We start from the raw sequence: 14,853 nt of genomic DNA, 5'->3' as shown, positions 1-14,853 counted from the left end.
CTCTGTGCAGAAAGGTTTCAAGGGTAGGACCTAGTTGGTGGAAATAGATCACTGGAGGTGGGTCCTAGAAGTGTTTATCTTCTCCCCAGCACCTTCCTCTCTCCTGGTCTCACAGCCTCCCTACTGACTTGAGCTGAGTTTTCCTCCACCATACCCTTCTGCCACATGCTCTGCTTCACCTCAAGCCAAGAGCAATAGAGCTGGCCAACCATGGACTTTTTTAATCCTCTCAAGACATGAGCCAAAATAAATCTTCCCTTCTCTAAATTATTCTTGTCAGGCATTTTGGTCAAGTGAAAAAAAGCTAACACAGCCTTATATTAGAAGAAAATGCCATCTAGGGCTTTCATAGCTAGAGAGGAAAAGACAATGCATAGCTTCAAAGCTTCTAAGGACAGAGTAACTCTCTTGTTAGGGGCTAATACATTTGGTGACTTTTAAGTTGAAGCCAATGTTGATTTACCATTCTGAAAATCTTAGAACCTTAAGAATTATTCTCAAAATATACTCTACCTGAACAAAAATAAAAAAGTTCATATGACACCACATCTGTTTAAAACAGGTCTTACTAAGTATTTGAAGCCCACTGTAGAGAACTACTGCTCAAAAAAAAAAAAAAAACAGGAAAAAAAGATTCCTTTCAAAATATTATTGCCGACTGACAACAAGAGTTCCACTCAAGAGCTCTGATGGAGATGTACAACAAGATTAATTTTTTTTCATGCCTGCTAAAACAAAATCCATTTAGCAGCCCACAGATCACAGACTAATTTGACTTCCAAGTCTTATTATTTAAGACAGACATTATTTTGTAAGGCTATAGTTACCATAAATCCCTCTGATGGATCTAAGCAAAGAAACTGAAAACTTTCTGGAAAGGATTCTCAATTCTAGATGTCATAAAATAAATATTTCAGTGACCTGGAACCAAACTTACAGGATCTCGGAGGTAATGCTATACATATACAATCTATAACAAACTTTTAACTTTTCATTTAAAGGAAACACTTCATGGCCTCTCCCTATCAAGTCCAAATTGCCAGCATAGTTACTCTTACACTTTGGGGCTATTATTAAGTAAAATAAGAGTAACCTGAACATAAGCACCATGATACCATGATAGTCAATCTGATAACCAAGAAGGATACTAAGTGACTGATCAACAAGCAGCAGATATAGCATAGATATACTAGACAAAGGAATGATTCACATCTCCAGAGGATGAAATGAGGCGGTGAGAGGTTTCACCATTCTACTCAGAACAGCATGAAACTTGAAACTGGGAATTGTTTATTTCTGGAATTTTCCATCTAATATTTTCAGATCCCAGTTGACCACAGGTAACTGACACTGAGCAAAGCAGAACCTCAGACAAGGGAGAATTAATGTACAACTAAAGTTTTCTGCCTTGAAGTCCAACATCTTTTCCATTTTACCATACTGGCATTCAAGATACAGAAAGAAAACCAAAATTCTAACAACTGATTCACTGTAAGTCACAATATAAACAGCACTCCTAGTTGATTTATTAATGAAAATTGAAACTTTATGACAGTAATCATATACCATATTAAAATGTTGTTTAAAAAGTCTTTTAGACAAAGTATCATAAAATTTTTATTAAAAGGATCACTATATCCCTTTAATATATGCTTTCATGTATGCATAAACAATTTTTCTCACTCTAAAGAACTTAAGGGGCTGGGGTTGTGGCTCAGTGGTAGAGCGTTTGTCTAGCATTGCAACGCACTGGGTTCGATCCTCAGCACCACATAAAAATAAATAAAATAAAGGCATTGTGTCCAACTACAACTAAAAAAAATTTTTAAAAAGAACTTAAAAATAAGAATTTAAATAAAAGTACCACATTAGAATCACTAAACATGCATTTAAAAATTCAACCATTTAGGGGATGGGATGTAACAGTGGTAGGGTGCTTGCCTCACGAGTGCAAAGATCTGGGTTCAATCCCTAACACTGCCAAAAAAAAAAAAAAATCAACTATTTTAACTGATTCTTAAGTTCTCCTAAAAATTATACTAGTAATAAAATTTTCCAGGGTAATTAATTCTTAAGTGAAATATTCTGCTTGCATGACCTAATATATTCACTCACAGACACTAATAAGTGTTTAATATGCATTAATTTTATTTAATCTGTATAAGATTCCAAAATTCAGAAATTATTATTAGCTTCTTTTACTGATTAAAAAAAAATCTTAAGAGATTTGTAGTAACTTGTTCAAGATTATAGAGATAATAAATGATATATCTGAGACCTGAAACAGTTCAGTTTGACTCCACATCCTATATCCCAATAAGCATCATCCACTTTGAAATGCTAAAAGTCCCTCAAGTTATTACATTCCTCTTCTTGCTTCAAAGAAAATGGACAACTGGCTGGGCACGGTGACACACGCGTATAATCCCAGTGGCTAGTGCCTGTAATCCCAGTGGCTCCGGAAGCTGAGGCAGGAGGATTACTAATTCAAAGCCAGCCTCAGCAATTTAGCAAGGACCTAAGCAATGTAGCAAGACCCTGTCTCAAAATAAGAAATGAAAAGGCTGGGGATGTGGCTCAGTGGCTAAGCATCCCTAGGTTCAATGCTTACTACCACTCTCCAAAAAAAAAAAAGAAAGAAAAAAAGTAAAGTGTCATAAAATTTGTGTCATAATGTGTCGTAACATTTGCTTCTCAGAAAAAATTCTCCCTTGGAAATTATTGTATAAAGAGAGGTTTAATTCTCAGGCCAATCCTCGAAAACTTCACTATCATTCAAAATAATACTTCAACCAAAGGTTCTGTTGAATTATAATAAGACAAAAGAACATCATCTTCTGTCACAATCTGTAAAAATATTTCCCAAATCCCAGAAGTAATATGAAATTGCTTTGTTGCTTTCAGGACACAACCAGGAATGATTTGATATGTCCCATTCCCCATCATGAGTATCATCAGGAAATAATAAAGATGCCAATTCTCAGGGAAGGAAGGGACAAATCCAGGAAGAGAAAAGGGTCGGGTAAGAAAGTCCCATTTATTTGTATATGTATTCAAGTTTGAAGCACAAAAGGGCCTCTGCTATTAAAACTATTTCTGTTACAGTTCAGTATTAAAACAAAAAAAAAAGTTGTACAAACTAGGATGGAAACAACAACTTGCAAACAGATTTGGAACACAATACACTTATAAATTGGAAATGAGCTGTATTCACTAATATTTTCTATTAAGTAGCTAGTCCTTCCAAATTCTCTGAAAATTAAAATATTTTAGAAAGAGGAAATGGTGACAGAGCTATGACTCCCTTTAGCTGCATATACACAAAAACATCTTTATACACAAAGTACCCAAGTCAGTGGCAATATGTACTAGATACTCTGGAGTGATAATACCCAAGTCATATATCCAAAACACTTTAGTATTCTTCTTTTAAATAAGGAGTTTGAGGGGCTGGGCTTGTGGCTCAGCAGTAGAGTGCTCGCCTAGCACATCAGAGGCCCTGGGTTCAATCCTCAGCACCACATAAAATAAATAAATAAATAAATAAAGGTATTGTGTCCAACTAAAAAATATTTTAAAATAAATAAATAAGGAGTTTGAGATTATGTTCAGATCTTTAAAACTATGAAACTTATTCTTTTTTACTGGCAGAGCTTCATTTTGTTTTGTTTTGTTTTTAAGCTCTAGGGATGGAACCAGCATGGAGCTATACTCCCAGCTCTTTTTATATTTTATTTTGAAACAGGATTGTGCTATGTTGTCCAGGCTAGCCTCAAACTTGTGATCCTCCTGCCTCAGCCTCCCAAGTTGCTGGATCACAGACATGAACCACTATATCCAGTTTTGAGAGAATGTTTAATAGGATTTTTAAAGATGGGATATTAACATATTTTGCTGTGCTGATCTGATTAGTAAAAACAGACAGACATGTGCTTTTATACTATGATGATGATAAAGTAAATTCAAAGTGTCAGTCTGGAGTGTAATTTAGCAATAATTGTCAAGTCACAAAAATATGCATAGCTTTTGACTCAGTAATCCAACTTGTAAGAAAAAATGCCAGATATCCATAAATTAATTTATTTCACAAATTTAAAAATAATTTCAAAATTATTTCTCAACTTATTTTGTGCCTGTATACCAAAAGTTGGGGGAAAAAAAACTAAATGTCCAATACCACTAAGAACCAAACTATAGATAAAATATTATACTACCATTAGAAACTATATTACTAAAACAAGTAAATAAAGAAACAAAAAAAAATGTTCATGATACTTGAAATGCAAAAAAGCAAGATAAAAAATCATGGATAACTACATATAACTATATATATGATTCTAAATTTGTATTTTGAGATCTTATTTTCTAGGGACTTTGGCCTAGTTACTTAACCTCTCTGTACAGTGTCTTCATCCATAAAATGAAGATTGTACATTTAAATATAAAATGTAAAGATCTTATATTTCATATCTCAGTGAAATGTTAAATGACTTATTTGCAAAGTTCTTGGAATGTTATCCTGGTACATATAAAAACAACAGCAATTATTTTCTGCTGTTATAATTATATATTTATACACACACACACACACACACACACAAAGAAAAATTGGAAGAAATGTATCAAGATATTATCAAAGATCCTGAATTCTAACAAAACTAATTCTAAGACTGATTCTAAGCACTGGTTGCATATTAGAAGATATTTTTTAAAGTCTGTACATCATAGTGAGGTATTTACAAATAAAATCCAATACCTAAGATTTGCTTTAAAAGACTTCACTGGGAGGTTTATTTGTGGAGATTTTTTCCGAACACTTTCATGTTATCAGAAGTAGGTAACCTCTGGGTAATGGAATTATTACTAATTTTTATTTCCTTTTTTTCTATTTTCCAAATATTCTAAATGATTTGAAATTATTTTTTAAATGAGAACATTTTTTTTTCAAAGAGCTTTAAGAAAATCCTTACCAATACTCCATCCACAGATGAAACTTTCTCCCAAGTTAACCAAGCTCTTTCTCTGACATGATCCGGTATCTTTAATTTCTGACATAAGGCAGTGAAATCAGGTTCTTCGGTTTCTTCAAACTCAAGCCTAACAAACGAAAATAATCATATAACAGGCACATACTTATAAACATTTGTTTCAACAGTTTGCACATAATAGCACTATTCTGAAAGAGAACATCACATAAGTACTTTAATATTTTATCTTCAAAAATTATTACACTTAGAATTTAAACATGTTTATCTTTTTCATAGTCTTTCCAAAATAAAGAAGCTACACAGTGAAGAATATTTGCTGACATGGTTAATCAAATATACTCGAGTGCAGCAAAACAGCTTTGTGAAAGAAATTAATTACAATAGTTAATGCTGTTTGGGAAATAGGATAATAACAACAGAAAGAAAAGTCTACCGATAATATTAAACAGTTCATTCAAAGACAGTGAGTTTGCTAAATTGTAGTCCACACTTACCAATGTTTCACATAATATTAACTATTACAGCACTTATTTCAGCTCTTACTCCTTGACCTTTTTTAACTAAGGTAAGCATTCAATAAATTCTTATTCACTAACTTCTTTTCTTTAATTTGATATCTATTTAACATCTAATAATAATAGCAACAGTGTGAGGAATAACTTAATTTTTGAGTATTCATTATGATCCTATACAAAATACTTTAGATGATGGTGGTTTCACTGAATCCCCACATTAAGTACTTCCATTATTTTTGTTTCACAGATGTCTACCAAATGAGAGAAATTAAAGCACTCACCTGAGATCACAGAAATTAAGAAATAACCACATTATGATCCCAAATCTAACTCCATAGTCCAGGTCCTTGACCACTATTCTAAACTGCCATCTCCTTCTTGAAAACATAACGAACTTTTAATTATTTCAGTAACAAAGTTGGCAAGCTGTTCTTAGTCAGTTTTTCTCGAAACTACATCACTTAGACAACAATAATGCAACAGAAATAACATCTCAACTCTCAAAGTAAAAATGGACTTGTCAATGGAAATATAGTCAGACTGGGTCCTGAATCCATCCCTAAAACAAGTTCCTGAACTTCAGATTGTCAGATGATAGTTCTACTCTTGTAAAGACAGGGATCTGATACAAAACAACATTTTAGTCAACAACAAACTGAGTATATTAACAACAATACAATAAGATTATAATGGAACTGAAAAATTCATATCACCTAGTGACATTGTAGTCATTATAATGCCACTGCACAACACTTTACTCCTGTGTTTCGGGTGGTGCTAGCATAAGTAACCTACTGTGCTGCCACTTGTAATAAAACATGCAATTATGTACAGACTATAATATTTAAACAATTATATTACTGGTTTATATATTTACTATATTATATATATACACATATATATTTACTATATTTTTATCATTAGTTTACTCCTTCTACTAAATTTTTAAAAAAGTTTTGTTAAACAGCATTCTGTGTTATTCCAGCAGCACCCTCATACATCTCATGTTTACTTCTTGACTGCATCAAGCCAGATCAAGTGATTGACCTATACTATTTAGGTGTGTAAGTGCGTTCTACAATGTTCATACAAGATTTACCTAATGATGCAATTCTCAGAACATATCCCTGTCACTAAACACATGACTAGTTTATCCATAGAGATCAACTGTGCTAATGAAAACCATTGTGGGTTTTCATGGGTGTGCAAAAGTAGACTGCATCTTGTATGGTTTTAACTTAGAATTTTTTATAATTACATCATTTAAAGGTATATAAAATAATGTGATAAGGGAAAGAGAAAGAAACTTCTTTTCCAAGGTGATGGGTAGCTTTCAATATTTCTGCTTACTCCACAATAATCAAAATTACTTACAAAGCTGTGTGGATGACATGGAATTCTATAGACATTACTGTTTTTTTTCAAAGGGAAACTTTCAAGTATTGGACTCATCAGAGTTTAATCAGAAACTGAAGCAATATTTTTCTCTTGGAACATTCCCCAGACCTTTTTTGCTTGTAATATTTTGTTCTTACCAGTGAGTATGATTTTAATTGACCTATACGACAGTTCATTTAAATAGATGAATTTTAAATAGGCATGAACAGTCCATTTACAAAATTCTATTTCAATCTTTTACAGTTTAACCTGAATTCTGTTACAATCTGGGGAGTGGAAAGAAAGGTGCTATTCAGACTGAGGATAAAATGAAGCTTGGTGACGGACTAGAATGGGAGAGGGAGTGGAAGGGTCAAAAACAAGACCTATCCCCTGCAACGGATCTGCAGTCTCAAAGTAAACCCAATGCTGACAAAAATAATGATCATATACTATTTAAATTTTTTGCTACTTAATCATAAAGTAACACCAGGGAGAAAAATAATGTTGAAACGCAATAAATAGCTCCCTGTCATGTTTTACTGCATCCACATGAACTTGCTTAAATTTAGATTTCATTTAGTAAAAGGTGGTTGCGAAAGTTCCTTGTGAGCACAAGAACACCTCTGATTTTGTACCCAAACAAAACCAAAAAAGGGACACAAGGATTCTTTCTGATTCAAAGTCAAAAGGCAAAAATGGAAGAAAGAACGAGGCACGCTGAGGCCGACTAACAAGCAAGAGGAGCCCTCTTCAATAAGAAAAAGTTAAGCAACTTTCCAGCGCTTACTCTCCCGAAACTTTTGCCCCTATATCAGTTCCTCTAAAAAGAGTTACGCTCTGCCAGTCACCGCAGATGGTTTTAAATCCCCACGGCACAGAGCATTGTTCTAAGGAAACCCCACAAAACCTTTCGGTCCAGGATCCCGTGGGCAACTGACACCCACGACCCTGTGCTTCAAGTCCAAGACGTTTTTTGGCCTCTCCGGGACCGGGCTGTAGATGCAGTGCACGCCCAGAGGAAAAGACTTCCAACTTTTGCATCGCAGGAGATCAAAACAAAAAGTCAAACGACCCCCGGAGCAATCCGTATCTCGATGAGAGAAAAACTCTCTAACAGACATAGGTCGTTTTTTAAAAAAAATTATTATTACTCTATTGCGTGTGAGAGGGGCGCGCAATGACCCGCCGCCTTGGAGCCTCCGCCTCGCCGGCAGAAAGACTGCACCTGTCACTTCGCTCAGGAACCCGAGCCCCACCCGCCCGACACCTGTCAAGCTGGAGCCGAGACCCCTCCGGGATGCCCTCTCCTCGCTCGCGAGCGCAGAACCCTGTCACCGCCAAGCCGACGCTCCGCCGGGGCGGGAGATGAGAGGGATGTCCTCCCGCCGGGACCGGCCCCGGAGAAGATGCGCCCGGCTCTAGCGGCCGCGGTGCCCACCCGCCGGCACTCTGCGGGCGCCCTTCCCGCCGGCGGCCGCGGCGGCGGCGGCGGCTCCGCTCGCTCACCTGGCCAGAGGCAGGTCCTCTGGGCCACTGTCCTGCTCCGGGTCCTCCTCAGGAGGAGGCGGCGGCGGCGGCGCCGGGGGTTCCACAGCCGCCGCCGCGGCAGCCGCCGCTCTTCGGGGGGTTTTGGGCGGCATGACGCGCTCCCAGGGCAGGCGCCAGGGAGCTATGGAGGAGCGCGGAGAAGGCGGCGCGCGCGCACGTCGGGGCACGCCCCGTCCTCTCTCGACTCCCGTTACAAAAATAATTTGAACGTCCCCTGAGAAAAACCGGACGCGCCCTCCCCCGCCCGGCAACCGAGCGCCGCGTCCAACCGCGGGAAAACGTCACTTCCGCCCGCGGCGTCACGTCCGCGAGGCTCCCGGGCTCGCCGGCGTCTGGGGGGAACCGGGGCGCCGGCGGTGCGCGGGCCGTGGCGCGAGGGCGCACGGCCTGGGCGGGAAGGCCCGGCCTCCCCGGAAGCCGGCATCGCTGCCTGGACATGTTTCCACCCGAAACGCGCAGCTCGGGGGCGGCGTACCTGGACCGCAGCTTTACAGAGAATCTGGTGGGTGACAGTGGGCACCCCTCTTTCTATGTGGGGCTGCTCGGGGCTGACCAGCGGCCCGGCAGGGGATCTCTGGCGAGCGCACCCTGGGCGGGCACGCCCCTCTCCTTTCGCGGGCAGCCCCCTCCCTCTCCACCCGGCTTCTCCCGCCCAATCCGTTGAGCACAGAAGCCAAAACAAAAACAAACACAAACGTTGGAACTCGGAGTCGGAGCTTGAACTCTGCCTATTTCTGGGAGTTAGAAAGTGGAGAGCTGACACTAGCGTTTTGGAGATCCCGGGTTAAGAAAAGAGGAGCGGGGGGCAATGTAGTATAATAAACGAAGTTAGTATTGTAAAAACAGGAGCCACCATCGAGACGTCTAAGGGAGATCTTCAAAGGAGCAGTGACAATTAAATAAAATTTGCAAGACTGACCTATTGTCTATGGTGAATTTAATATGTACCAGGCACCGTACTGGCCGCCTCATATAATTCTTATTTAATCCTCAGAAATAGCCCATCAAAAGCATAATATCATGGGCTGGGGTTGGGGCATAGTGGTAGAGTGCTTACCTAACACGTCTGAGGCACTGGGTTCGATGCCCAACACCACATTAAAAAAAAAAAAAAAAAAAAACTAAATAACGCATTCTGCTGTCATGTATAACAAACTAGAATAAATAAATTTTAAAAAACTAAACAAAGGTATTGAGTCCATCTACAGCTAAAACAAAAACAAAAACATAACATCAGCATTCCATTGGAAAACAGGCTCAAAGGAGTTAATGAACTTGCCCAAATCAAATAGCAAATGAAGGCGGACGACTTGCTTGAACCCAAGTATATGATTCCATGTATCCATTACATTATACTGCAAAAGCACAAAGACATCAGAAAAGAGCTTACTGGAACTACCACCATCAACTTTGAAGCTGTTTGTTCTGTCACTTGGTATTTAGTACATGATTTTCTCTTTGGCACTCTGCCATGTGTGTGCAAATACCATTGGTGTTTTACTCAGATGCAGTGAGTCAAACACAGTTGTGTTCTGATTTCCTTATCCTGTTTTTACAATACTAATTTTTAAAAACTAAATGAGCAAGGACAGAGGCAGCAGGAAACTTCAAATAGGTTTATGCCAGCAAGTTGTACAATAGACAGTCTTTTTCTCCATATGCTGACATATGCCAGGATGTGTAAAGGTTTGGCAGGTACTGGCCAGTCCTGCAGTCCTTTCTAACTTCAGAAACCCTCTATTTGGGGTCCAGATATTTTCCAGGAATTGGGAGCCAGGTCTAGGTCCTGCCACGGAGAATAAATGTGATTAAAGTGGTAATTCCATCCACCTTGCTCCAGATTTAGGCAAAAGCTCCAGATGCAGATTTGATCTTTGGAAGATGGAGCATAATCTTCTGGTGGCCCAATAAAATGGGATACATGAATAACACAATTCTACCCCTTAACTGTAATCTTGAGAATATGACTTACCAGTTGCTGCAACTGTTGTAACCTGAAGTAGGCCAAACTAGGGAGAAGGCAGAAATGCTAAGATTGGTGCAGGACAAGTGTAAAAAGAATTGGGTCCTCAGCAAATAACAGAGTTTCTGTTTTGGCCAACCGTAGAGCCAACCTTAACTGAGCTAAAGTTTTCAGCTGTCTGTACCAGAAAACATGACTGATATTTCTCCTGTGAGCCCCTTTAAGATAAAGACTAAATCATAGGTGTCATTGTGGCCTAGTACCTAGCACAGTATTGGACACACAGTAAATGCTTGCTTGCTAACAGTAGGGAGAGCAGAAGAGCTAAGGAAAGTTCTGGGAACCAAAGTAAGCTCTCTTCAAATGTAGATATGACTGGCTTTATTTAAACCTATTTTATCAATATCAGATTTACCACAATTATGATAAATCAAAGACAAGATTTCTCAATTTACAAAAATATATGTATATTTACCATGGCTTAATTCAACAATGTTCCATAATGCATTTAAAATCTATTTTCCAGGACTGGGGCTGTGGCTCAGTGGTAGAGCACTTGCCTAGCATATGTGAGGCACTGGGTTCAATTGTCAGCACCACATATAAATGAATAAAATAAAGGTCCATCAGCAACTCAAGACATTTAAATAAATTAATTTAATTAAATATATTTTCCTTCCACACAACTCAGGAGCAACTGAGTCAAAGTCCTTCCATTCTCTACCACAGTGTTCTGTGGTACTACCAGAGAAGTATTTAGAAATTCTGCAGATTCTTAAAGTTGCACCACATGTCCCCCTACCTCTGTAATAATTTTAAGAAGATTACTGTAAGGAGAGGAGGAAAAAAGCAACCTTTCTTAGGACTTTCTGTGTATCTGAAAAGGAATTCTCTTCAGCTGGAGACCCCTGCAGTGATATTAGACATATATATCTATATGAGATATATATCTTCACTATACATGTATACATACGTTTCCAGTATGTAATAAGTCTTCCCTCCATGTGCTTGCGCCACCAATCTTCCACACTATTTTCATTTTTTTTTTTTAACCATCTTGCTTCTTAAGAGTATGGTTTCCATTGATTCACACTACTTCCCCAATTCCTCAGCTTATTAATGCCTGGATTTCTTCCACTACCATCACCAGCACTCCGTTGAAATCATTCTTCCAAAGGTCACCAACGTCCTGATTGTCAATTTAATGACTATTTTTGGTCCTTTACCTCCTTGACCTTTCTTGCAATTAACACAGTTAACTGATTCCCCTTTCTCAAAAATTCCCTAGACTTCCACAAATCCATGGACTCTCCCTCCCTTCTTTTACTTTGCAAACTCCCTCACTAATTCTTCTTCTGCCTCTCTCTTCAATGTAGGTGTTCCTTTGAACAATGCTTTGCAAAGAGTGATCCTTACACCAGTATGAGTCTGCAAAACTGCTTGTGTTTAGTCACAAGGAGTTAAATACTGAAATTAAAAATGTTTAGCATTCATAGCAGTTTGACATGTCAGTAGTATCTAAGAACATCATCATTGGACACTTCTCATTGAACAGAATATGGAACTCTTCTCCAACTTGTGTGATGAGTTGCAGGGGGCATGCCTGTGTCTTTGTCATGCTCCTATGACCATATTTTAAGGTTATTTTTTTTCCTGCAACTCAAAACTAAGTAAAAATCTCTGAAAATGTAAATATTTTTTTTTATTATTTTACAGTAATTTTAATTTTACTTGATGCCTGGATTTACTTGAGTCTTTTTTGGCGACTCAGTCACATTAAGGGAGTAAAATTTGTGTCATTTATTTTAAGTCCTATATTGTAAGAGATGAAATAAATAAAATAAACATCTTTAATGTGTTAGTAACAGTAATAGTAAACTAAGTGATCATATAAATGATTCTAAAGAATTAAAGAACTAAGGGTTTTTACTAGTTTTACTTAGAAACATAATCCCCCACTTATTGAGTTCATAGCCATAACTCATAGCAAAGTTCTAAAATCATATACTAATAAAGTAATAAAGCCATCAAACTTAAATGACAGTTATATGTGTACAAAAATAAAGGTAATTATGAATTTGATAAACTATTTTGAATATTCTCCACCAAAATAAGTTCACTCAAACACATACCCAAAAAATCATGAATCCAAAATCCATTTCTTCTATTGAAAGGTTATTTAAATATAACTATAATTTTATAGGTCAAATTTTCCCTTTTTATAAGCACATTATATATATGGGATTTGTTATAATATATTCATACTGCACACAATAAAACAGTATAATTTGATCAATTTCATTCATTTTTGAAGGCTGAGTAATATTCCATTGTGTATATGTACCACATTTTCTTTATCCATTCATCTGTTAAGGGACATCTAGGTTGGTTCCATAGGTTGGCTGTTGTGAATTAAGCTGCTGTAAACATTGATGTGGCTGCATCACTGTAGTATGCTGATTTTAAATCCTTTGGGAGTGGGATAGCTGGGTCAAATGGTGGTTTCATTCCAAGTTTTCTGAGGAATCTACATACTGCTTTCCAGAGTGGTTGCACCAATTTGCAGTCTCAACAGCAGTATATGAGTGCATCTTTTCCCCCCACACCCTCACCAAGTATATGACAATTTTTGAAACTAGCTACTGAAGAATTTAGAAAATAAAGCTTTGTTTCCTTCATCATGGATAAAAGTTTAAAGCAAATATCCTGAGCTTACTAAAATTGCTTTCTTCCATTCTCTTCATTCCTTTGAGAAACTGGTTTCTCTAGTATTCATGTTATTAAAATAAAACACAAAAATAGTTTGGCTATGTATTACCTCCTTCAAGTAGTGTATCATCAATCCAATCAACCTACATTAGGAAATTTCACAAGGAAGGAACATACTCACTTATCACATCAAAGTTTTAAAAATTGATACTGTGTACTGTTTAGTATGAGGAATTTCTACTTAATTCTACAACTTTATATTAATTATTATGACTGTGAAATGCCAAAAATTAAGAGTATAATAGCAGTTCTCCATATTAATTACTTTTAGAGACACTTTCAATGAGCAATTGCGTTTTTGTAATTCTTTTCTTTCATACCATGTGTTTATCTTGTTATATTTATTGAAATGTAATTTTTCTATTTAATGTGAAAATGTGAGCTTGTATTTGGTTTGCCCTTATTGTTTGTTTTCATTTTATTCTTCTAGCACTTTGTTTTTGTTTTATTTTCCAAAAGTATCACTTTATGACAAATAGGAAATTTTAAAGAATGAAAAGTCCCTTCACAGATAATGTTGGAAACAACTGACCTTTGAAGGTCTTCAGTTCTCTTCTTGCTCAATTTCGATCCCATGATTTAAATCACTTCCCATGTGTGTTCTTCTTGAATTCTTTCAGGTTTCAAAAAAACAGAAACATGCTCAGTTAATCTGAATTACTCAGAGTTAATGATAATATTACAGGAAAAAAAAGGAAGAAAAAAAATGTATCTTGTCATCCCCAATCAGCAGGCAGCTCTCCTTCCTCTGCTTGTCAATGTTATTCTTAATCTCTTATGCTACTTCTACTACACTGACCTTCTCTCCATACCACCAATTCACACTCCTCAGTAGAGAGACTGTAGTTGACTGTCCTTCTAAATTGCAATTTCCAGTAGCAGGACCAGTTACATAATTTGTAGGACCCAGAGTAAAATGAAAATACAGTGCCCCTGGTTCAAAACTAAGAATTTAAAGAACTTTGCTAGTTCTTAGCTCGTATGTCCACAAAGCCAGCCAGTTGATAAGGGAAGGTCTGTGTTAGCTAACTAGTATGTACCCATGCCTAACCTGTCTCTGCCATGTAATGGACACTTAACAAATACCAGTTAGGTGAATGACCCTAACAACCTCATTTTAACTTAATTACCTCTGTAAAGATCTTGTCTCCAAATATAGTCACATTCTAAGGTACTGGGAGTTAGCACTTCAACATTATGAATTTGGGGGGAACACAAAGAATATTGGCAATATTCTGAGCTCTCTGATAAAGAGGTTAGGTTCTGCTCAAAAAGGAGAGAAAAATTAAGTATTTAAACAAGTCTAGTTGTCACATAAACTCTAGGTCATATCTCAGGAACAAAGATTTAAGACGACAGGCAGGATTTTGAAGAAAGAAAAGAATGAAAGCATTTCTTCTAGTGTTTGTATGGCTGTCATAATCCTAAAATTGCTTTTAGGTTCAACTCACTGTAGGTTCAACTCTCCCTGGCAATGGTAAGAACCAGGTACCCAAAGCAGCGAGCTGATAGATAATTACAACTCAAACCAATGAACCGAGTAATAGCAACTCTTCCATTTTCAAGTGCATGGGTTTCTCCCGGTGAGGAAAAACAGCTGATCTGGTTTGAATGTGTCCCCCAAAGTTCATTTGTTGGAAGTTTAATCCCCAAAGCAACCATGTTGAGAGGTAGGACCTTGATGAGGTGG

The 14,853-nt window shown here is 37.4% G+C and overlaps 1 protein-coding gene across 4 annotated transcripts in view; it reads right to left on the bottom strand.

Moving 5' to 3' along the window:
* Positions 1-9,054, bottom strand: part of Rb1 (RB transcriptional corepressor 1) — a 150,244-nt gene extending 141,190 nt beyond the window's left edge. For 2 of the 4 annotated variants that reach the window (XM_078016003.1, XM_078016004.1), the window contains exons 1-2: positions 8,390-8,723; positions 4,971-5,097 (exon numbers count right to left, since the gene is read on the bottom strand). In XM_078016003.1, coding sequence (XP_077872129.1) covers positions 4,971-5,097; positions 8,390-8,523 — 261 coding nt within the window. In that variant the 5' untranslated portion in view covers positions 8,524-8,723. Of the gene's footprint in view, positions 1-4,970; positions 5,098-8,389; positions 8,724-8,906 lie in introns of those variants that run through there. The other 2 variants (XM_078016005.1, XM_078016006.1) reach the window with 2 other exon arrangements.
* Between the last annotated feature and the right edge of the window lie 5,799 nt (positions 9,055-14,853).

This window comes from Ictidomys tridecemlineatus, chromosome 6, assembly GCF_052094955.1.
Source record: "Ictidomys tridecemlineatus isolate mIctTri1 chromosome 6, mIctTri1.hap1, whole genome shotgun sequence".
Lineage (NCBI taxonomy): Eukaryota > Metazoa > Chordata > Mammalia > Rodentia > Sciuridae > Ictidomys > Ictidomys tridecemlineatus.
The sequence above is the reverse complement of the archived record's forward strand: the minus strand, read 5'-3'. Positions and strand labels throughout refer to the sequence as shown.